General features: G+C 41.9%; 2 protein-coding genes across 2 annotated transcripts; both read right to left on the bottom strand.

The window, feature by feature from the left end:
* Positions 1 to 1,787: 1,787 nt before the first annotated feature.
* Positions 1,788 to 5,700, bottom strand: arl4ab (ADP-ribosylation factor-like 4ab). Its single transcript, XM_078290361.1, has 2 exons — positions 5,624 to 5,700; positions 1,788 to 4,418 (listed from the first exon to the last, which is right to left on the bottom strand). The coding sequence occupies exon 2, from the start codon at positions 4,313 to 4,315 to the stop codon at positions 3,710 to 3,712; it is 606 nt and encodes a 201-aa protein (XP_078146487.1). The 5' UTR covers positions 4,316 to 4,418; positions 5,624 to 5,700; the 3' UTR covers positions 1,788 to 3,709.
* Positions 5,701 to 7,555: 1,855 nt separating this feature from the next.
* On the bottom strand, positions 7,556 to 24,467 carry scin (scinderin). Its single transcript, XM_071919184.2, has 16 exons — positions 24,186 to 24,467; positions 20,442 to 20,596; positions 19,502 to 19,663; positions 15,418 to 15,567; positions 15,069 to 15,161; positions 14,080 to 14,212; positions 13,741 to 13,829; positions 13,368 to 13,583; positions 12,927 to 13,048; positions 12,485 to 12,575; positions 11,061 to 11,231; positions 10,786 to 10,963; positions 10,416 to 10,537; positions 9,606 to 9,683; positions 9,466 to 9,526; positions 7,556 to 8,164 (listed from the first exon to the last, which is right to left on the bottom strand). The coding sequence occupies exons 1-16, from the start codon at positions 24,376 to 24,378 to the stop codon at positions 8,007 to 8,009; spliced, it is 2,172 nt and encodes a 723-aa protein (XP_071775285.1). The 5' UTR covers positions 24,379 to 24,467; the 3' UTR covers positions 7,556 to 8,006.
* Positions 24,468 to 25,430: the final 963 nt, after the last annotated feature.

Here is a 25,430-nt window from a genome sequence, read left to right on the forward strand (position 1 = left end):
AGACCAAGGCTTGGGCCAGAACTGGCTGTTCCCACTCTTCTCCAAACACACCGCTCCACTGAGCACAGCTAGCAAAACCAGCAATCCACCGCAACCCAAACACAACTCTTTTACACTTTCTCTAACCCAGATATGTGCCAGGTCTCTTGTATGGAGAAAATTTCACGCCAAAAGTCCACTTGTTCAACAGGACTGAGGACCTTTTACAAATTCTAGAGGTCTTCTAGTAAATTTGGCATATAGATGATCCTCCAAGCAGCACTTTATTTCAATAAAATCTCAACTTTTAGGATCGGTTCACGTTGCTCGCTAACGCTCATCACAGTGAAGATTGTGGGAATGACAGGCGAACCAATTCTAAAAGCTGACATTTGACTGAAATGAGTGCAGGTTGCTGAGAAAGAAAGAAAGAAAGAAAGACCTGACTTTATGCCTTTTCTGACCCATCGTAACCCAACACCTCCACACAAGACAGAGCTTCTTCTTCCATGGTTCTTGGCTAATTCTTTATTAAATTGCAAGGTTTTTGAATGGAGTTCAGCATGAAGTTCTCTCCATACAAGAGAGAACAAACTGTACCAGGGCTAGACTTTCTCCAAAACAAATGAAATCAGATAAAGTGCCTCAGTGTAATCAGTATTCACTGGTGGTAGCAAACGTCAACCAGGAAATGTGCTGATCTCCACCAAATTTGCCCATTTTCTTTCCTTTATGCAGAACAATAACAGAATTGCAACCTACCCGTTTTGCCTGTCACCATGTAGCTCCTAATTCACAAACTGTAGCTGTTATCAGCTGATAATAACTTAAAGGACAAGCTGCAGAATAGAAACTGAAAAGTGCAGTGGAACATTTGAGCGACAGACTGGTGGATCCCTGTGGATCAGCACCAACTACAAATGCGCAATGTGTTTCTCCCTCTGTATCTTTCATGTGAATATTAATGAGTGTGCACATGCTCATTATGCAGTCACCTCTTTAAGAGTCTCTGTTGAACCTGAATTTGTTTCTTCACAGAGCCATGGTCTGGGTAGGGATGGATGATTCCACATTTTTTTGAGGTGATTCCGACCCCGACTCGGACTTGTAATGGAATTGATGGAATCGATTCTGATTCCAAATGAAAGTCAACACAAAAATGTAAGTTTTATGCTGGTTGCTGTTCAACCAGTGAGCCTTGAATTTCTCCCTCCCCCCTCCCCACGTCAGATCAGACCGAGTCAATCGAACACAGATTAGTATAGATCGGCCTAATTCAGAATGAATTCATTACAAATTTGTTTAAATTAAACAGTTAGTTTGATTCCAGAGTTTGGAGTTGAGACTTCAACAGGAGTCAACTCCAATTCCGTTTATTAGTAGAATTGATTCTCAGAATCGACGTGATAGAATCAAGAATCAATTCTTTTGGAGTCGACTCTCCATCCCTAGGTCTGGGTGTAGGCTAGCCGGTGGTAACGTCAGGGTGCTGAAGGGGTTAAGTACAATGTGGAAGAACATGAGTGGGTACATCAGCTCCAGTTCACTGTGTTTCCTGCTGCAAAGGGCATCGGTGTCCGTATGTTCCAATAAACCAGGAAGAGAAGGAAGAGCCCCCTTTCCCTGAGAAAACAGCCCTGATTCACCCTTTTATCACCCTTTATTGTGTACAGAGCGTCAGTTCCACGTAAACCAATGAGCGGAGAAGTGACAATCTGTCTCAACCCGGCGACCGGATGGACTGTGCTTTGAACCGATCAGCAGCAATGCTGATAAGATAAAGAAAGAAACACTGGCTACAACATCACTATGTCTTTTTTGTTGCTTTATTCAAAGTGAACAAATTGGATCAAACACATAAATATGAACACCCTGCCTAACACACTGAGTGAAAGGGTGAAACCTGGCAACAGTATCCAACTTTTTTGTTTTTAGATATATATATATATATATATATATAAAACGCTTCTTTTGAAGCAATATTTCACTTCATTTAGTATCAGAATCATACAGAATTCTGTCAATGTCCATTTGAAGGTCGGGAAAAGGACCGATAAAGTGCATTTTAGACTCTGTCTCCGCTGAACACGTGAATATGTCTTCAGATAGGCGAGGTTGGCTCCGACACCAGCCTGTCTCTTAGGAGGATGGAGGATTTGACAGGCAGCCAAGGAGTATTCCTGCTGAGCCAACTGAGCCCGTCAATCAACAGAATTACACAAGACAGATCCACCGAGAGCGATGGTGCTGATGGAGCCACCCGCCACCCTCACCCAATGATACACACCTTTTATAGCCGCTGGAAATACTAAAAAGCTACAACTGACAATCCACATTGTTCCTTTGACATTTTTTTTTTTTTTAAGGGAAAATCCCTCCGATACTCTGACACTGTTAAATATCATCAGTCTATGATGTGTTCAATGCATTCCAGGAGTCATTTTGTGATGAAGTGTAATTTACTTTTTGGTGAACCCACTTTCCCTCAACCCGCCTCATCTACTTCTACTGCAGTTAGTGATTTCCTACGTTTCCCAGAATGCCTTTCGACAGCCCGAGAGAAGGGGCGTCAACTTGTTGCTTTCAGTCAAAAGGTGGGCATATGAGCATGTGAATATAGCTAGCTAGCACACTATTTAGTGAACATTAGGGCATGTCTATAATTGCGGCCCCTCCACTTACTCAAAACACAACATGTCTTGTGGCTGCATTGCATTCTGGTCTATCTGCCTCTTCTACGATGGATTTCTCCCTGTGATTGTTGAACGTCTCTTGGTGCAAAATGGCGGCTCTAGAAAAAAGCCCTCGCTCTTTGATTCTGAGGTGCTGACACCAAAATGTGACTTTTACCGCTTATGTTTTAGATTTTCTGCTACCAAACTCCATTGTAGCTGCACTGGGAATATGCCAAATACACCACCAAACAACAAAATGGGCCCAGAAACGCAAAGTACATCACCAACAGCTGTTTTGTAACAGTGTTAAAGTGTTTCAGGGTGGAGTTTCCCCTCTAAGACCCATTGTGCCTCCTCTACTTAGTGAATCATTAAGCTTCATGTAAACTTGTGGACCACACTCCCACTGTGCAACATGGAGACAAAATACTTCTATCTGTCACTATACTAAAAGGATTGACATCTGCAATTTTGATAGTTCGCTCTAATATACTGTATGCCCCCGTGTGCAATCTCAACACAAGCTTTGGTAAAATAAAAATATAAAGACTCGTCGTTTTCTGAACAGGTAAACTACAAACATTTTTTTTTTTAAACAAATGAGATAAAAGAGTTTGAGCTCATTCTCCGTCTTTGACGCTTGAGTGTTCAGTGTAAACTTTACAACTTGCTGCTGTATGGCAAAATACTTCCTTCGAAAATGACATTAGTGTCCCTTTGTCGCTGATGGGACTGTTGACGTCCGAAGTCCAGGGGGCAAAATCTATTTCACTGGCCTCTGTGAGAACGAAACCCTGATTGACCTGAACAAACAGTTCCCCTGGACGGATCAAACTCAGCCAATCAGCAATCAGACTTCAAAGGGCTGCCGGCTGACTGGGCAGTGATCGCTGTGTCTCTTTCATAGTAAACACAACCGACCGGCAGATTTGGATCCAGCTCACGTTAGTCCTCATGTAGCTTTGGATCCAGCTCGCGTTAGTCCTCATGCAGCTTTGGATCCAGCTCATATTAGTCCTCTTAATAGTTCCTACTGGCGGTTTTGGGCCGTCACCTCATCTCTTCTTCTTCTGTTGCCGCAGCATCTTCCTCCTCTTGGTGATCATGGCGTGCAGCTTCTCCAGCCCTTCCTGCAGCCCCTCTCCGATGATGGCGCAGGCCGGCTGGAGGTGCCAGGGCGTGGAGGCGCCCAGCTCACTCAGCGCCAGCATGTTCTCCATCTCGGCCAGGCTCAGCGAGTTCCTCAGGTCCTGCTTGTTGGCCACCACCAGAACCGGCACGCCCTGGTTCTCCGCCAGCCGCGTGATCTTGTGCAGCTCTGTCTTGGCCTCCTCGATGCGCTCAGCGTCCACCGAGTCCACCACGAACACGATGCCGTCGGCGCAGCGCGTGTACGAGCGCCACAGCGGCCGCAGCTTCTCCTGGCCGCCGACGTCCCAGAAGTGGAACGACGCCGTCCGCCGGCTGGCCCCAAGCGACACTTTGATCTTCTCCGTGTTGAATCCCTTTGTCGGGACGGTGTTCACGAACTCGTTGAAACGCAGCCGGTACAACACGGTGGTCTTGCCTGCGCAGTCCAGTCCTAGAATGACAATGTGGAGGGCCTGGAAAGACGGGAGGCAGGGGAAGACGGCGTGATGGTCTGACAATCCATTCCCCATCTTGATGGGCCTCGCCGGAGGGGGACGGGAGCAGGAGAAGTCGCTCTGCCTTCACCAAATATTCACCAGCCTGCTTTTAATCCCTAGGGGCTGCAGCAGGAACCTGGGGAGGGGGGAGTCAAGAAAGGATGCATTGTAAGCAACTGTAAAAGCACATAAACAACTAACACCCCATTGATTTACAATAGGAGAAGTACAGATTAAGTGAATATACCCTCATCTCCCTTTAGACTATACATCCTCACATTATTCTGGCAGTAGGAGATGAATGAGAAATAAAACAGCAGGGTGGATGGGAGCCTATTTGCACATGTAGCACCGCAGCAGCGAACAGGGATTTGATACGCTAATTTCTATTCACTGGGTGAATCCGTCAACAACAGGAGAGACGCCTTTGAATTTTGCCGAAATCCCACTTTCAACTGAACGTACAATGTGCAATGACAGGCACAGAGATCAGAAGTGGGATATTTTAATAGCAGGGCGCTGTTCTTCAAGCTGTCATGGAGCTATAGCCAAAAAATAAAAGGTGTTGCTCGGCAACATAGCTAGACCTAGCCCAGATACGTTCCGCTCTCTCGTATGGAGAACCGTGACACCAAACTCCATTCAAAAATCTGGAAATTAAATAATCGTGGTTTATCGGCAAACATGCACACGTCATAGAACATGAGTGACCTTTTACGAATCGTTAGGGTCTTCTAGTAGATTCGGCTTATAAATGATCGACGAAACAGTACTTTATTTCAATAAAATCACAACTTTTAGTATTGGTTCACACTGTTCGTTACCGCCCTCCACAGTGCATTTTAGTGGTAGAAGATTGTGGGAATAACAGGTGAACAGTTATAAAAGTGGAAATTCATTGAAAGTCATCGCTGCTTGATGTATTAGATGTATGCCGAATTGAAGAGCGGATCCTAAGGATTCAGAAAATGTCTTAATTCGTGTTCTACCAGGTATTTACCTTTGTAGATAACCAAGCCCACATCAAATTGCTTGATTTTTAAATGGAGCTTGGCGTACCGTTCTCTCTATACACGAAAGAACGGTGCGTTATCGTGGCTAAGCTAGACCAGACCAGGTTTGACTTGAGCCCGCAATGCCAACAAGTGTTAAAAAATAAAAGCTGAATTACGTTAGGCTGGGACTGGCATGGAACCAGACGTGCACATTAAAAACACAGAAGATTGGGAATTCACTTTCACATTCATTGAGGGTTATGCTGCCTATAAATGTAATTTTGACAGCAAGTGTCATGTGTTCTGCGGTGGAAAAAAACAACCTTAACTAGTCTGGGATTCTTACCTTTACAATCAGCCTTTAGCCCATCAGAAATTGGCAATGTGAGAGTACGTGATGTATCCTTGCTTGTTGCGCTTTCCATATCCACTGAGCTACTGAGTGATTCCAGCAGAGTAGACGCGCTTTCCATTCCCCACCAGTGTCAAGCCAACAAGAATAAACAATGGTATTTCCGGTAAGATTTTTCAAAATAAAATCATTGTTAAATTACCATGCCCCATAATATGATGCACTATATGACCGATAACTAGGCTGTAGTGGAGGGTAAGCCCAATCATACAAAGATTACCCATCGTTTAATTCGCAGAATACAGTTTACCCACCTTTTTAGGATGACTATATGTATCAGAGTATTAAACTGACACAAGTTATATGAGGATGGGGTTATTGTTTGAGGAAAAACACACAATTCACTGCTTTCCTGAAAAGATAATTGTATTTTGTTTATATTGGTGGTTTGCCTTAAGATTATCACTGACTGAAGGGCACATGTAATACATTACATTACTGTGGATAACACAATATAATGTTGTTTGTGATCAATGTTAAACTATAGTTTGACTCCATATTTTTACGCTTTTATTTTGAAGGCAAAATCACGAAGGTTCCGGTCTTACTCAGGCAGATGCGGCTCCTTCTCCCGCATTGGAGGGTCCCACCCATTATTTCGAGGGCCTGGTGGTTGGGTGATTCACCAAGTTGCCTCCAAGGTTTCCTTGATCTGATTGGCGAAGAGCAATGCCTATCACTCTCTTTGCGACACGCCCACACACCACCTGTTTCTGTCACTCAACCAACTCTGAGGCAACCGGTGCCCAAGGCGGTACTGCAGTGGTTTGGAGGGAACATTACGCCAAACCGCTTTAAAAATCTGGCAAATTTAGTACCTCCTCGCTATCGGCAAGGGCACACACGTCGTAGATTTTAAATTATGACCTTTTACGAATCGATAGAATCCACTCTTACTTTCGGTCTAGACCCAATACACCAAGCAACACTTATTACAATAAAAGTACAACTCTTAATATCGACTCACATGTTATTTCGACAATCTTCTTCGACCAAAATACAGCGAGAACGGCGGTTGCAAGCAGCGTGAACCAATCGTAAAAGCTGAAATTTTATTGAAATAAAATGCTTCTTGGTGGGACAGATGTGTGCCGAATCTACCAGTAGACTGTACAAATACAGAAAATGTCTTAAGTCATGTTTTACGGCGTATGTATGTTTGTCGATAAGCAAAGCCATATTAAATTGCGTTAATTTTGAATGATTTTCGACACAGCTTGGAATGTTGTAAACTGATAGTTTGCTCTGCTAAACCATGATATATGAATGCATCAGGTCATATAGCCAAGATAAAAGCTTCCCTATAGTATGTGTCAATGGCACTTAAAAATGACTTAAAAAGAAGCACTAAAAAGTATTGGGGGTGGTTGAAAAACCCAATAAGCAGATCAATCATTCACAGTCTTTAACTGGCTTTTGATTACTGGCTTAGATGACCTTGTCTACAACTCAATTGTTTCTAAGTGTTTGATCAATCAGTCACCCATACAGCAGGAAATAGGCCTGTTTCCCATGTTCTCTAGGAGACAGGACTGTGAGACAGACTGCCTACTTAATTCTAGAGGACTGATTTAAAGGTTACAGAATCATAGCCTACTACAAAAATACATTTCAGTTCTACTTAAGAATATCACTAGAAATAGGTTCAAAATATATCAAAAACGGCTAAAAATGTGTTTGTACATGCTATTTTGTATAATTATAGATTTATATTTTCAGCAGCTCATAGGAAGAAAATGTATACCACATATCCAAACTTTATTTTAAGTTAATGTCACCTACATATACCAATACAGCTTTTTTGTCTTGAAACATATTTCTAAACATATTCTGAAGTAGGCCTATATGTGAATTGTGAAATGAGTTGGATACGAGCAAGTGATTAATAAAATTCAAGAGTTTCACAAAGACAGACTCAAAAGCTCACAGCCAGAAGATGCTACAATATTGTTTCAATAGCAATTCAAAGTGTAACACAGTCAACATACTGTATTCCAGCCCCAAAGCAAATGTGAAAAAATCAGGAGGGTCATTACATGTCAAGGTTAAAGCTGCACCTACATGTGTCTTGGGCACCACCCTGTGGTAAAAAACTACACACACATTTTATTGAAGTACATGTTTAACCAGTTTGCAATGAAGAAATATCACAGGAAAGGAAAATATCAAGTACATTTGTTTTATTTAATTTGTTTTATTACATTGATTTTATCATGGCAAAACATATAAACCATCATTCATGTCATCATAAGTGGATAAATACAAGGAGTAGCCATAATATGTATGTTTCCCTGGTTGGATATACAGTATATATTGTCTAAAGTTTCATTGACCTCATGGTTCTGGTGTCCCAGTGTGAGGCGTCCCAGCCCAGGAACCAGCCTGTGAAGGTGGGGGGCTCATGGCCTTGTTTCACGATCACCACAGGAGTCAGCTTGTCCCGGCCGCCTGGGTCGGTCTCTATGTACTTTTTGGCTACAGAGGAAACAAATGGTACAGAGTCACAAAGCAGTACTCCAGCAGATAACAGCATCCTATATGTGATAAAGAAATTGTTATAGGTGACATGACACTGATAGCTGCCTGTCAGTTTGTTAGTTCCCTAGTCTGGTAACTTTGTATCAAAATGTAATTTTATTCCACAAGTTTTTGATGATCTATTATACGACCATTATTATTCTTATCTCATGATGTGTACCTTTTAAACGAAATATTACTGTGATGCTCACGTATTTCAGATGCCTTGTCAGCTGCCATGTGAGTACTTAATAAACTTAAACTATACTTAAAGCTGCATGAGGCAACTTTGCATGTTGGCGACCCCATGTGGCATTAACAGGTAACTGTTTGAAAGATTTGAACTTCAAAACACAGAAATCCAGTAAGGTGTCGTCAGTAAACTGCACACACATTACGCTCATGTTTACCAACTCGGCCGCTCTGTGATCTGGTCTGGTCTCTTTATACCAAAGATACCAAAGGGACGAGAGAGGCAAAAGATCTAATGTTGGTGAGTCCAGCTTTCTCTGGACAAAGTGCTCGCTCACTGCTGTTTAGAAGACAATGGGTCTTTCTCAATATACGTTCTTGTGCGTTCTTGTGTTCTCCATGATGTGTTTGACGTTCGTATCTAATGGCCAAAGTGAGATTCCAAAACAAAACAATGCAGAGGATGCAAGACTTAGGTTAAAGGTCCCAACCTAGGATGCATCGGATGGTGACTTGGCAGACGAGAACTCATGGGAAGCCCCAAGATTGTGTGTGAGAACAACGCATCACATCCAAACAGTACTGCCGTCTATAGCACAGAGCCAATTGAAACAGCTGGGAAATGAACAGCTGTGCGTCTTAACTGACGTCAGGCACACAGCGATCTCAAACTGTAAGGATGCTTTCCTGTTCTCGCATTCTTGAGAAGTTGGTTCTCTCCAAGACAACTTGGGAAGAACGTTCTCCACAAGGACACAAGTATCGACTTGGTGTTCTTGGATTTGATAATCACCTACTTTTGTATTTTGTTTAGAAGTTTTGACTCATCACTTCCTGTGTGGAGATTTCCCAACAGTATCAATACCTCACACCAGAATTTAATTTGGGCAAATGGGGCAAATCTACAGTGTCTCAATTAGTGGGGATGGGACGCACTCTCTGTTGCAGCCCCAATTTGATTTAGGCTGATAAAATTGAAATCAAAGTCACCAATGTTTGATCAGGTATCTTATCAGCACTCCAAAACCCATTGCACTTATGGAAAAAGGTAAATTCTAAAACCTCACCCGATTTTAAAGATTCAGTTCTCTCAACCTTGTTGGCGTCCTTTCCAATCCAGACAAACACCTACAACAGAACATTGGCAGTATTAGTGTGATTGCTCAGTTTCTCTAGGGATGGTTTAACTTTTTCTACGGTTCTATACCTGGTCCCACACATCCAGCAGCATCACATCGTCTTCAGCCAGGTCGTCCTGGGTAAACTCTCCTGGAACCTCCTCAACCTGCACACAATATAATGCCACTGCTTATGATACTGTACTATCAAATCATATTCAAAACACTGCAGGGTTGTTCAAAGATTGGGTTGGGACTCAATTGGCCACAGGAAGAATACATTAGGCCTCTAAATTATTCTGGAGAAATTTTATTTAAAGTAGGCTCAATAAAACAGTGAGTTACTGTAAAATGGGTCGCAGGGTACAGTATACAGTACAGTATACAGTATAGTACACAACCACCATTGTCACGTCTGTCTTTGCTTTCACTCTGGTAAAATATGCATGTACTTTTTGATATGAAGTGGTTTTGTTCTCTGGTTTGGCAGTGATACTTCAGGCTATCTGCAGTTTTCAGAATGCCAAATTTAAGACTTTTTTTATGCTATCTGGAAATGAATTTAATACCAATTTAGAAACCAAAATAAAGGACCAAGCTGACAAAACCAGCCTGTTTCTGATTGAACATAGCTAATTAAAGTTGTGAAACTATAAATGGGCAAAATAAGAAAAAGGACAACAGGAAATAAATTAAGTGCAACTGTGTTAGGTAAAGCAGATAAGATGCATATTGTACTATTAACCCTGTTCTGGATTAATCTAAGAGTGTACATGCAGTGTAAAGAAACCTGTCATTACATGGTGGAAAATAATACCTCTAATAACTGGATTTACGACATTTGATACTTTTGAAGACTTATCAGACTCTTTAAGCAGCTGAGGTTACGTTATACTTACAATGAACCTCCCAGTCTTGTTGGAGCATCCAAACAGACGAGGCGGGTGAGTCATGATCTGATTCTCCAGTCTTGCTGATGTCTGATACTCTGCCTTCCCGCCTAACGCTGCCCAGAAGTCAGCTGCAATGCCAAACGTTGAATTGTTTATTGGGGAACAATTACATATGAGGGGGTGGCTGAGGTAGTGGTGGGTGAGGGGTTTGGGGTGGGATGGGGGTGGCGATAATGAGCGATACTCTCCGCTGACTCAGCAACTACCATCTGAGTGATATTGAGCACTAGAAGACTGTGGTTGTATTGGGCATAGATGAAATAAAATTCCTGTATTTGTACAATTCTAAAATGATATATGATATATGGATGGTTACCTGGTTCTTTTCCCTCCATGATGCGTTTGCTGCTACAGTTCAGCTCTTGACTCATGTATTCAGCTCCTTTTTCCTCTTCACCACTCGCCCCCTTGCCCATCCATAGATACCCTTGCCCATTGGCCATTTTCAGCAGGAAAGCATCATTGGAGTTTAGACTGGCAGCCTTGGCCTCGACCTGATAGCGCATGAAACAAAACTGTTGAAGTAATATGCACAAATATGCACTTTCAAGATTTTTACCCTCATAATATATACAGGAGGAGAATCCTTACCTCAGCAATTCTTGTGATGGTAGCCAGGTTCTTCCGTACGTGGAAGAGTCGGGTTTGGGGCAGTGAGGCCTGCCCCCCAAAGCGTGACGTACCGCTTTTAAATATAATGAGGGGTTTCGACTTGAAGAGACTCAGTAGATGTGGTGGCTCTTTTCCCTGGGACACTCTGACCTGATGCCGCAAGGAGGTCAGAAACAAGAAAAACAGACAAACAAAGAAAACTGTCTGTAACTAGGTAGCTGTAGGTGGATCTGTAGAAATGGCTGATCTAATGTTTTTTGTGGGTTTTCCACTCTTGGGTGTTCCTTACTCATTGTAGAAAAAGTGAAAATTGTACTATTTGTTTGCCAAAGTTGTATTTAGAAAACGTTTCCTCTGAAATGGGCCAGTCTGAACATGTTGGGTTGTTGTGTAGAAAGCTGACTTTACTGGAGTTGAGCAATCATCTTATGTTTGGGGCATTATGTTTGCTTTTCCTACAATTTTATATGGTTACCTTGATTCTAAGTAACATACCTGTGAAGTGTTTTTCTATGAAAGTAATTTATAGTTATTTGTTTATTTGTAATTTTGGCCACTTCGGGCATTAGGGACTTGTGGGCACAAGGGACTTTTGTTCCCTGAGCGTCGACTGGAAGGCAGCCATTTCCTCTAAGACTGCCAACAGTAGCCCCGCCCCACTCTTCACTTAGCCAACCACAAGCCATGTGGCATCATCTCAGCCAATGGCCAATGGTCGAGACTTATTTTCCCCACTTGGTGAAAGAGTTGCACAATTGAATGGTAGCTAATCTTGTCATGTTGGTAGATACCCAAAAATCTTGTCATTTGTTTTATGTTAGGGGAAGAAATCATATAAATTATCACTTTTTTCAAACTGCCCAGACTTTAGCTGCCCAGCAAGCTAGTTAGCCATTAGCCACTACACCTAGCAGCTAACTAGGCCACAGGTTTGCATGTTTTTTAGATAGCAGTCAATTTTAGCTTTGGTTTATCAAGTTGATATGATGTTCCTAACGCAGTTCATTCACTACTATAAAACAAATGACAAAATTTGTGGGTATGTGTCAACATGAAAAAAGTTAGCTACCAACTATAAACTTTTTCACTAAGTTGTGAGAATAAGCCTCAATCATTGGCTGAGGAGATGAGGCTGCAGATGTTGGCTAGTACACTTAAAGAAAACTTCCCCTCATGACATCTTTACTAAGGAAATTGCCCTAATATGACTATCAAATTAGGGCACAGTGGGTTCCTGTGTAGCGTGACAAAGCATTGTCAACCTTGTTTAGCTTTACTAGACTTTCACTTAAAACCTTCAGGTATGGTATTCACTGTGCGGACCTTTAAAATATGATGACAGATACAGATGACAGTCATCTCCAGGCATGCGTTTTTCACTTTTCACTTAAGACTGGCTTTACCTGAACTGCATTCCCTCCCACTGAACGATCCAGTTCCACAGTCAGGAATGCCGAGGCTGTCAGCTCATCCAAAGTGCTGCTGGCCCCTTGCCTAACGACAAGATGGAGGATTACATAAAACAATCAATGATATCAAGATTCATAAGAAAAGATGAAACTTTAATGATCCCTGGGGGAAATTAGCAGCATTGCAGTAGCAAATAGTAATAAGATGCAGCACAAGAAAATAGAATATAAAAAAGAATATGTCAAATGGGGGTATTTAAACATTACACAAGTGGCAATTTCAACAGTAGAACAATATGAAAATATACCAAAGATATGAAAGATACCATCAGGATTCATTGCTCATAAATCAGGAGAGCATTAGAGCATAACAGGAGGAAGTAACAGCGCTATGTCAGCTATGCAAAACTAGATTAGTGGCTGAACGGGGGAGTACCAGGTGTAGATGATCTGTCCCTTCCTATAAGTGTACAGAATGATGTAACAGTCTCCACCATAGAACTGGCCATAAGTCTTTCGGTCAACAGGAACTCTGCCACTGCTCTCCACTCTCCAGATCTGAAAGATGAAAACAAGAAGCAGACATTCAGGATTCAAAGACCTCTACTGGGATATAGCCAGTGATGTAGTAGACCACCTAACTTCAGTGTACCCACCACATACATTTTACAGTTATATGAGGATAGGGTCTTTTAAGGGAAAAGTCTTCTGAAAGTAAATTGATTTTTTTGATATTGGTTGTTGTTTGCCTTATGATGATCACCAACAGAAGGTCTCAGTTCACCCACTTTTTTATTTACCACTACATCACTGGATGTAACTATGTCAACAACACAGAGTTACCATGGTTTCACATGTAGATCTAGTATTCAGTCACCTGTGTTTCCCCAGTCCCATCATCCACCATGTTGTACTGGGCTGCCATGTGATGGGACTCATGGAGTTTGGAGGCATCAAACTCCATCTGCCGAATCTTGGCAATCCTCTCAGTGACGAAGACCTTCCCGAAGCCTTCGCTCTGGTCCTTCTCCTTCCAGTCCAGGAAGAACTGTATGAAGATGGGAGTCTCTCCGCCCTCTGGGAGGACTTGGATCTGTAGGGCCATTAGGGTTGACACTTAGCACTGGGGCCACGTCCAGTTCCAGCAGTGAGCCAAAATCTAAGTCACCCACATACTACTAATAACTGCTTCTTACATAATCATGTGCATAAGTGGTACAAAGTGAAAATGAATGATAATGTTCATCAACCTGTGTGTTTGCCGGGTAGCCCATCTGCTTGATAAAGCCCTCAGCTGTTTTCATGGCCTCTTTTCTTTCACTGGGGTTGGCATTATGCCCTTTTGGAGATAAATGAGATGAGATCAATCCTGATATGAAAACCACCACAGCCTACGGCATAGTCAAAATGACAATAAGCCATTCAAAGCGATACTGGTGCTCATGTTGCTGCCTAAATTAAATGTAATGCTACATAAGCAGTAATTTAGGTGAGGGTCAGGAATTTTAAAAAATGGAATTAAAGCGATGATGAAAATGAGAAACATAAATGTTGTCGTTATGATTATATTAGGTTCAGAAGATAAGTACCTTTCCATACAAATATCATCTTGTTCTTGCCATGATCAAGAATGAAGCATTCATCTGAAAGCAGGTGACTCTGTAGGAATGGGTTTTCCTCTGATACAAGGGACACTTTCATGGATCCAGATGCATCAGATACCTGGTGACAAGCGAGCACAAAATAAATAATAATAATAATCACTTGTTTAAGGAATACATCAAGTTTTTGGGAGATTGTCCAGTTGGTCAATGTCAAGTAATGAGAATATAGACACCAAAATCATACATGTGTTCCTGGTAGCTCGTTAGCTCTGGTGCTCCATGCTACACGCAACAATATGCTGAGTGATAGTAGGCTCCATGCTAACACTTTAGCATACACTATGTTGAGTGATAGTAGGTTCAATGCTAACACTTTAGCATACACTGTGTTGAGTGATCGTCTCCATGCTAACACTTTAGCATACACTATGTTGAGTTATAGTAGGTTCAATGCTAACACTTTAGCATACACTCTGTTGAGTGATAGTAGGCTCAATGCTAACACTTTAGCGTACACTATGTTGAGTGATAGTCTCCATGCTAACACTCAACTAAAGTGATAGCATGGGAATCCAGCTACTTCAAAACACTTCTTCGTTTTCTAAGATCTCCTCTAGGCGCTCTAAGTGGGCTATATATTTTTGTTATTGTTGTGTGTTTATTTTAGCAAGCTAGTTAGTCAGCTATGCAACAGTTACATCTGGTAGTTGGTAGGTGTAAATATTTAGCAACAACTAAGCTCTACATAAGAACTAGTTGGTGTGGTGCAACCTGTTTTAATTTAGTGATGCGTAAATCTCAAATTAATAAACACTTACATTATAACTGGACCAAATTTGAACTTACGAACAGCTGGTGCAACCGGCTCCTGGAGCAAACAATCTACTGGGGACACATGGATCATTTTGGTGTCTATGTTCTCATCGCATAACAGTGTGTGAGTGTGCGTGTGTGTGTGTATGTAGATGCTCTACCATGTATAGTTTTGCTATTTTCCTGTTAGACATGTCTGCCTGTGTATCATCACTGTCATCTCCGTCTGATAGCACTGGCTTGCTGCCAAGGACCTGTTAGTGTGAGAAGTGATATGAGCCCCACATGCAACCAATAGTTCAACCAAGCTAAACACAGAAAAACAATTAGGGGGGCGTGTGGTTTTAAACCCCCCATACGAAAGCAACCCGACATGAACAGGAAATTATATCAAAAGCCACATTGAACACTGCTATTTAGGTCATGGTGGAAAATATTCAGTGAATAGGCCTACAGATAAGCAAGGGGTTGTAGTCATGTTTTGAGACGTCAACACTGGCCGAGACCGACCTTGGTTAACTCAGACGGTTCGCCTCCCTCTTCCACAACCACCAGCTTGGCTCGACCATTCCTCTCATTGTCGCGGATGCCAGTGGCCACTTGCGCCGCCTTTATCCGCTCAAACTTGTTACACATGGATCCACACCACTGGTAGATGACCTGAAGATGGGCAAACACACAGGCAGACAGAGAATCACTGTAAACATTTCCTGGAAAATACATGTTCTAGTCTCATCAGCCCTCCCTCTGCAAACATACAGCAGGAGAATTTGTCAGACGCCGATGCACAAAAGAGAGGGGTTATTGTCTTTAAATGACGGTAAGAGATTCTGTAATTATGAAACATTCAAACTGGATGAGGAGTTCGGTAAAGCACCCATCAGTGGAAACTAGTGAGGTCGTTAAGAGGAAAGATACTAGGAGCGGTTTAGGTTTCCCCAAACAGCCACTTGTGCCTTCGGAGGCCAGGAATTGTACTGGAGAGAAAGAAAGGAAATATTCTAACGATCAAATCTGCGTCCAGGCACTCATGCAGGTTTGGAAGTTAAAATGTATCTAATTGCTGAGGGCTAAGACATTAAAAAACATTTAGATGTTCAGCCTATGCCGATGACCTGATGAAATATACAAACATACAGGTATATAACAAATACAGGTTCAAACTCAAATTTTGTAATGCCATGAGAACACATTTGTGGTCATAATATTTCCTTTCAGGGTCTCTGGAGATTTCAGAAAGCCAAAATGTAAGACCAATTTAACAACCAAAATAAAGAAACAAAAAGCTGGCAAAACCAGCCTGTTTCTTTTTTTTAAAGATTTATTTGTTGACAACGCACCAAACAAGTACACTTGTCATTTTTTATACAAAGTGTAAAATACAACAACAGGAGAAAGAAAAGAATAATAAGGAAAAGAAAAGAAAAATAAACAAAAATAAACACACCCTCCCCCCACCCCGTCCCGAGAATGGTACAATGATCAACATCATTCGCAACACCAGTCCTTTAAGGATATGTTAAAGGGAAAAATTATGATTATGGGGTTCTTTGTGATTGAAGAGAGGTTTTTCTTCGCGAGGAACTCATGTTGTTCAATAGAAAGCCATCTAACCTCACTACTCTCAGCGTGTAACCAAGTCCATATCGGACGGAACTGAGATGCCAGATAGTTAGCATCTGAAGTTGGGAAGGTTTAAACCTCCTTTAGTATAGGGGGCTTGGAGAGTAGTAAGTTTTACTCTGGGAATTTTATTTTGCCATAAAAATGAGGAGGTAGCTTTGTTGATCTCGTTAAAAAAGCTCTTGGGGACATTCAGAGGGATATATTGGAATAGGTAAATAAGCTTTGGTAATACATTCATTTTAATTATGTTCACTACCAGTGAACATAACAGCAGTGGTAGGTCAATCCATCTCTGAGTGTCTGCCTTAATCTTCTCCAAGAGATTCAAATAGTTGTCTTTGAGTACTTTGTCATGGTGTTTTCTAATATTTATGCCCAGATATTTAAAACCACAAGGACATACCTTCAGTGGTACAGTGAGTGTTCTAATATCCAAGTCCTGTGCGTTTAAGTGCAGAACCTCACTCTTTGTTAAGTTTATTTTGTATCCTGAGGCTGCACTATACTCTTGTAGATGCTGAAAAAGTGGAGGGACCAAATCAGCCGGGTCAGTTAAGTATATTAAAACATCGTCCGCGTAAAGAGAGATTTTGTGCTCGGAAGTACCGAATTTGACACCAGAGATGGCTGTGTTAGCTCGAATGGCGAGGGCGAGTGGTTCGATGGCGAGCGAAAATAACAACGGTGAGATGCAACAGCCCTGCCGGACCCCTCTAGAGAGCAAGAAGGCGCCAGACAGGACCCCATTGGTTAAGATTTGAGCCTTAGGGGCTTTAAAAAGCGTTTTGGTATATTGGATTTATCTCTCTCTGAAATTCATGCCTTCAAGTGTCTGGAACAGAAAGCTAGGCTCGATCCTGTCAAACGCCTTCTCAGCCTCCATTGATATTATCAGCATGGGCTCCTTTTTCCTCTGTGCAGAGTCCACTATATGAAATAACCGGCGAACATTGTCTGACCCTTGTCTATTCCTGATAAAGCCTGTTTGATCAGGGTGAATTATCTTTGGCATAATGTCTTCTAATCTAGTAGCAAGTAATTTAGAAATGATCTTGTAATCAGCATTCAAAAGGCTTAGGGGCCTGTAGGAGCCACACTTTTGTCGGTCCTTGTCAGGTTTTGGTAGTAGTGTTATAGTTGCTAATTCGAGAGTGCCCGGCAAGGTTTGATTGTCCAAAGCTTCCTTAATCATATTTGTTAGAGGAGGCAACAGCTTATCTGAAAATCTTTTAAAATATTCAATTGGAAAGCCGTCTGGCCCCGGGGCCTTATTATTCTGCAAAGACTTCATGGCCAGGAGAACCTCCCCCTCAGTTATGTCAGCATCCAGCCGGCCTTTATCTTCAGCATTGATCTGAGGAAGAGGTAGACCCTCCAGAAATCGCCCCGCTGCAATATCGATTGTTGTGTTGTGATCCGATTTATACAGTGTTTCATAAAACTTTTTGAATTCCGTGTTGATCTCCGACGGACTAACCAGAGATCTGCCCTCATCAGTAGTTATTGAGTGGATAATTTTATCTGATTCCTCCCTCTTAATCTGCCACGCTAGAAGCTTGCCTGTTTTGTTTCCATACTCATAATAGTGGTAGTTGGTCCTAGCTAAATCAGCTTCAGCTTTGTTAGTGCATAAATTGTTGTACTGTATCCGTTTCATGGTCAAAGAATTTAAAATGTCCACCTTTTTAGTTTCAGAGTGCTGTTGCTTAAGTGTTCTAATTTCTTCATTTAATTTTGACAAGGCTTTTCTCTTTTCTCTTAACTTATGTGCACTGTAGGACAAGGTACATCCCCTCATAAATGCCTTGAGAGCCTCTCAAATATTTGCATGAGAAGCTGAGTTCAGATTGGCCTCAAGGAACAGATCGATTTGGGAGTTCATAGATGCAATGAATTCTGGATCTTTCAGCATAAATGTTTTAAATCTCCATCTGTGAGAAGGTGGTTGTACAGAATCCATTACCCAGGTCATCTTTACTGGATTATGATCTGATAGTGCAGCAGCCAGATAGGAGCAATCCCCTACCCTATTGAGTATATTTTGAGGGGCTAAAAACATATCTATCCTGGAGTAAGAATTATGGACATTAGAGAAAAAGGAGAAATCCTTCTTGTTAGGGTTGAGAGCACGCCAGATGTCACATAGTCCTAATTCTTTTATGCCGTGATTCAAAATTGAAGCTGCCTTAGATGGTGTAAGTGACTTGGGCAGCAAGCGGTCGATAGCTGGGTTAAGGACCAGATTAAAGTCTCCACCAATAAGGCAGTGTCCCTCAACCGCTGCAAGCCTCAGAAGTAGGTCATTAAAAAAGGCTGGGTCGTCATAGTTGGGACCATATATATTTACCAATGTCACCCTATTCATATTCAAAACACAATCAATAAGCAAGAATCTACCATTCTTATCCTTTTCAATTGATTTCAATTTGAACATTATGTTTTTGTTTATGAGTACAGCAACCCCTCTCACTCTAGAAGTGAAAAAAACAGTCTGTTTCTGATTGAACATAGCTAATAAAAGCCCCAAAACTATAAATGTGCAGAATAAGAAAAAGAAGACCAGGAAATAAAATATTTAGGGACACAAAGTCCAACATGTTTGTCATATTGCATTAACCCTGTTCTGTATTAATCTAATTAATACAACATAAGAAAATAAAACCAACACTACAGCCAGTCACATTCACATCTTTTGGTGAAACTACACCATTCATGCCATTTGCCTTGCTTTCCACCTCTGCCTCAACTAAATATCACAGAATGGAAAGAATCTGTAAATACCACTATCAAATTTTATAGTTGCATCAAAATGAAACAAATCAACCTGCATGATATGGTGAAAAATAGCTCAAATAACTACATTTCAATACTTTTTAAGGCCTTACATTTAGATAATTTAAGACACTTTCAGACATTTTCTGGGCCCGCTGCACCCTGTATGGTAAAGTCAGTAAGAGTGAGTCCTTACAGCTCCGAGGTCCACGATGAAGCAGTCTCCTCTGTTGAAGCTGGACCAGCTGAGGGGGACCTGGGTGGCCCTGACGACGCGCCGGCCCTTGATGTGGAAGAGTCTCTGGGCTGAAAGGTCGTTGGTGACCACATGGTGGAAACCCGACGCCACGCCTCCTGTCTGAGAGGCAGAAAACACACAACGCTGTTCACCCTCTTCCATCCCTCTATTTACTTGTGCTCGAAATTCCCTTTCCTCCCATGAGTCACTATTCCCTGTGGCCAAACAAAACGCTGCATTAGGATCCATGGAAAAACAGTGGTGCGATTAAGTCATCGTTCAAATTTGGGATCCGCCAGTAGGGGTTTTTGAAGGCCGATGCCAATACAGACATTTTTTGGATTGAAGCTGCCGATAGCCATTATTTCGTGCTGATATGATATTCAGTATCTTTCAATTTGACAGTTTTCATGCTAAATTGCTAAAGCGTACAAGCATTCAGTTTCCCCCAGAATGTTATTCTTGTCAGGGTGGAAAAGCCTCTGAAACCACATTTAGACCATCATGGGACACTAAAACTCTCCATTGAAACCCAGGATAATAGAATAAGAACAAGAAACATTGGTGCATATTTATGTGAAATCCAATCAAAATGGCACATCAGAATACAGGTTTTCCCATAGACAACCAGTGTAGTATTGATCAACTCTACAATAAATACGTAATCATTCAAACACCATCATATCCATCATATCAGAGGTGGACCACACTGACTGGACCAGATCTGGTTTTTAATGAAACGCCAATATCGGCAAACAGATAAGAAAAGAAAAGATATATCCGTCTAACCCTAATTCAAAACAAAGCTGCTACATGATGTCTGGAATGCTGATTAGAGGTCAATGGATGACCATGATTGGTAAAAAATTAAATCCAATAGTGCAGGACTCGGTCATACTTTGTAAGTGATCCCTCCCTTGAAGTAGCTGGTGAAGGCTGTTGACTCGACCCCCTGTAGTTCCCGGTACTGGACCGGCTTTCCACCCAGGTAGTCATCCAGCTGCACGGCAAAAATGGCCACAGCCGTGCTCTCATCTTGGCTGCACTCCTTACCTGGAAGGGACAAATACAGGCTCAAATGAAGGACACTGTGAGGTCGACGATAAACGAGAAAGAAGCGCTTCAGTCCACCACCACCACTTCTGTCGCAAGCTAGCAAAGAATGCTATACAGGCAGGATACAATGTAAGATTCTCACGCAAACGCAACAGAAAATCTGCATTTAGAGTAACTGAATGAAACTTGTTTAGCTCAATATGGTTCAATATGATAGGAAGGAAACACAAAGAAAACCTTTAAAGGGGGTAGATGCGTAGAAAAACCAACTAACTGTGAATAGATAAACAGTTTCCTCACACTATCTATACTTGCAATACTTTATTTCGATGCAATGTTTCGGACACAAGACCTTCTGTCCTCTTGCCGTGACTATTTTTTTTCCTTGTGTTTCTCTGTGTTCCCTGCCTTCCTTGTGTCTCTGCCTCCCTGGTCTGTCTCTCTGTGTTAGTCTGTGTCTGTTAGGGTGTGTGTGGCATGGGCGTGGCTCCCTCTCTCCCCCCAGCTCCTGGGCTCCGGATTTACCTGCACACCTGAACCTCATTACTCATCACCACCAGTATATCTACCCTGGCTTGCCATCCATTCATCGCCAGATTGTTCCACCTAATCTGTGGTAGACACAATCTTGGTTGCGCTGCATTCTCAGATCAGAGTTTATTCTTGTGTTCCTAGTCCTGTACGTTTGATCGTGTTTCTCCTGTGTCCAGGATTTCCCTGTGTGTTTCTCCGCCTGCCCACACCATTCCTGCCAGTCTGTCAGCTTCCCTGCCTGTCCGCCTGCCTGCCACCCATCTGCTTGTCCACCAGCCAGCCTGTCCGCTCACCTGCTAACCCGCCTGCTCATCTGCTTGTCAGCCAGCCCAGTCCGGATCGTCTCCACTACTCCACCCCGCTGCCTTTGTCTCACTCCACCCTATTCCAACCACCAATAAACCTTTTCCCTTTTCCATCTACCTATTGTCCGTGTCTGCATTTGGGTCCACGAAAACAATCCCTAACACCTTCAATCATGCAAATCTTCAATCACAGGTGCCATTATGTCTCAGCGGTTCCATTGGCAATCATGCAAATGTGCAATTTATACAATTTAACAAGCAAGAATGAAACATAAAATGTCCATTGACTGATGTTTAATGATTCATGCTGGTGGGTTTTCAGGAAGAGAGTGAGAGACAAGTAAACATCTTAGTGGTTATTGACTTTTTGCTCAGAAAGGAAATGGATAGATAGATAGAGAGAGAGTGACTCATTAAGGCAGGAAGGAAGTATGGTCGATGATCAGAACCATTGCATGTTTTCAATCTGCTGTATATTTTAGCATCGTACAGTAATGCATCTGGTCGTCCTTTTCCTAGTTCTATATATTTGATCGTCAGTAGAATTACGAAGCTGTCGGTTAGAGGTGACAATTAATTTATTCTCTCAGCCCAGTGGTTGCGTTAGACTTTCTCGCTGTCCGTCATTTTGACGGACAGGGTCGTAAAAATCCCGTCATAATCTATTATTACCCGTCATTTTAATTTTCATTTTTTTTATGATAATGAGACATAGCCTATTTAATAGCATTTAATTTTCAAAAACAATCGATCACAATAATATTTCATATACAGAAGAACAAACTTAGATTATGCATTTATCATAGGCTACTATAAAGCAAGGAATCTCTGTCTGTCTGTCTGTCTGTCTGTCCTTCGCATATCTCGAGAACCGTTCGTCCGATCTACTTCACACTTGGCGGGTGTATTGCTGGGGACCCAAGGACGTGCAGTGTCAGATTTGGTGCAATTTGTAATCAAATGCATCAAGGGAGATTGCTGCAGAGGCGATTGTCATTAGGTTTTGCGTCTTTGCCTCGGACAGACGGCTTGTCAAGGCCGTTTTAATTTTGTTCTGAAGGCTGAACCCGCGCTCTGCTGCCACACTGGAGACTGGAATTACCAGCGCCACTTCAGCCAGAGTTTTGAAGTCAGGGAACATTTCTCCCAGGGGAGTGATCAGAAGTCGGCAAGACTCTCTGAACGTGGGATTTCCCGATCCTGCAAGCACTCGCTTCACCGGGAGGAAATCCCACAGCATGCGCTCCTTCTACAGTAAACAATAGCTAATTAATATGCACACTCGCCACCAACTGGACAGGGGGGTCTACTACAGGTGGTCTACATGTGGTTATTGACAGTGTTGCGTGTGAATTACTTAACGTTAGGGTAGATCGCCCTCAGTGTAATCTGTCAAAATGACGGACGGCCTTCAGATTTTTCCGTCATTGTTAAAAAAAATTCTCAGCCTCAGGCAGGAGGTTTTCAGCCGCTGTTGGCCAACTTGCAGAACTTGCTTCTACATTTCTGCCGATCCACAAACCTGAAATTTCTCTGTCAAGTGCAACAGTAATCTCTAGAACTGCTCAAAAATAAAGGTTAAAGGAACATAGATGTTTGTCAGTCACTAGATGAATGTCTTTGTGCTGCAAAAGAGTGCTCACAACTGTTATGTCATAGACCATAACTCTAATAATTGCTTCCCCCATTATTTCCCCAATGTCCCACTTTATTGCTTTCTTCTTCATCCGTTCAATTATCTGTTGTTTAATTGCTTCCAGTAAATAGGATACATATCATTCAATACCACTTCTTCTCTCATACTCAATCAAAATATTACATTATGTTACATTAATCGCTCAAAAAAGAGCTCTACAATCTGTGCAAAATGGTCTGGAATCCAGAGAGAAGTTGGCCTTCTTGACCATCTCACCCATCTAGAAGTGCAAGTCACAGAAAACATCCGCGCAATGAATCACATCAGCATCTCAAGTGTCAAAGTTCACACGTTAATGATCAAGCAGAGCATTATATTTGAAGCAGCCTAGGAATGATAATTCATTTATTCTCTCAGCCTCAGGCAGGAGGTTCCCAGCTGCTCTCGGCGAACTTGCAGAACTCACTTCTACGTTTCTGCCGAAAAAAGCCTCACACACTTAATGACATTTCTCTGGAATCATGCGCAACAGTAACACAGCACCTCTGGATCCGGTTTAACGCAAAGAGCAGAAATATAGAGGCTTGTCAGTCGCGAGATACAGGTTTTTGGTGCAGACGTGTCAAATAGTGTGTATCTAGGCAATGGTCTTGTTATGATGCACTGCAAGCCAAGGAGCAGTGACTGTATGAGGAGTGAAACTGGAAAAATTGACTTCATAGTCTTCTGTCTCGGCAAAAGCATTGTTGGTGCGGACGTGGACTGTGCATCATTTAATAACAGATGTGGGTTGTTGCTATGAAATCTGCTATGAAACTTCTGCCTATTGACTTTATAGGGCAGCACAGACCAGAACTATAATTACTTCCCAATTACATCCCCAATGTCCCACTTTTTTGCTTTCCCCAGAATCTTATCTGACCGAGTGTTTACTAAGTGTAGAACTGCATCTCCTCCCATGAATAGGACTCATTCAACATCACTTTTCTTTCATACTCAGCCCTCGCACACGATTCAAAATATGACATTATGCTACATGAATCACTCCTTTCCCTCGTTGTAAGCAAACAAGCTGTACAATCTGTGGAAGTAAACAGCCTCGCCAACTCACCCAGCCAGTAGTGCAGGTCATAGAAGAGGCTCTCCCTCTGCTTGACAGTGCGGAGAATCACATAAGCATCTCCGGTGTAGAAGTTGCCGTGTAGATTCTCAGGCACGGGGACCAGCTCCAGGCTCTCTATCCTCCAGATCTGCAGGCCGGCCGTCTTGCCGGCCTTGTCGAACTCTTTGTGGTGGAGCACCATGTCTGCTGCCGGTCCGAGGAGGGAGGTGAGACGGACGTGGATCCCAGGAGAAGTGAGAGGAAGGCGGGTTGGGAGAGAGGGACACACTGCTGCTCTGTTTTCTGAGGAGGACTGACTCTGTGGCAGCAGTGTTTCAGCAGGGCTTCTGCTTTCCTCTGGGTGGGTGTGTCCACATGCTGCCAAAGTACACACACACACACACACACACACACACACAAGCATCCACCCATACACACACACACAGGCATGAAGTGAAGCTTTTCAGCACACACACACGCATATAGACAAATATGTGCACACCAACAAATGCATGCACACTTGATGACTTTTCTTGTAAGACAAGGGTGAACAAAAAATAATGTTATTACACGCTGAATCATTTAATACATCATTTAATGAAACAGTTTATTGAATTAATAAATGTATTGAAATAAAATATAAAAATAAAATAAAACAATTTATTTTTTGGGATCAAAATGTATTACTTTTCTAATTTGTAAGGGTTTATTTTATTATTATTTACTTTAATAAAACAGTTTATTAAATTAATACATGTTTTGAAATAAAATTAAAAAAAATATTAATAAAAAAATAATAATACAGTAATTTTTAATACAATTTAATACATTTTCATGACAACTACAAAAGGCAATCGAAGAATAATATGTTAAGAAAAAATCTAAAAGAGAATTTTTCTTCTACATGTTCAATTCCAAAGATTTTCCATTTAAGGCATTGCATTAGTATTATGATATCAAATCATGTGTCTTTACCACCAACTTAGAACACATCCTAATACTAGTCCTGTAACACTGTTGTGACACAATTCACACAAAAGTCACATGATAGGCACATGGCATGAGGTGTTGAAGTCACATAACTTGAGATGTAATCACCGAGTGTGTGTTTGCCAGAGAAGATGGTGTTCCCAGTATGGAGCTTTTTTCCTATCTTTATTCAAGAGCCTGGTCTTTCAATTTGAGAGCATGATTTATTGATTTCACGTTCAGATTTTGTAATGCTTTCCCTCAAATCCTGCCCTCGCACTCAAA

Source organism: Centroberyx gerrardi, chromosome 19 (assembly GCF_048128805.1).
Source record: "Centroberyx gerrardi isolate f3 chromosome 19, fCenGer3.hap1.cur.20231027, whole genome shotgun sequence".
NCBI lineage: Eukaryota > Metazoa > Chordata > Actinopteri > Beryciformes > Berycidae > Centroberyx > Centroberyx gerrardi.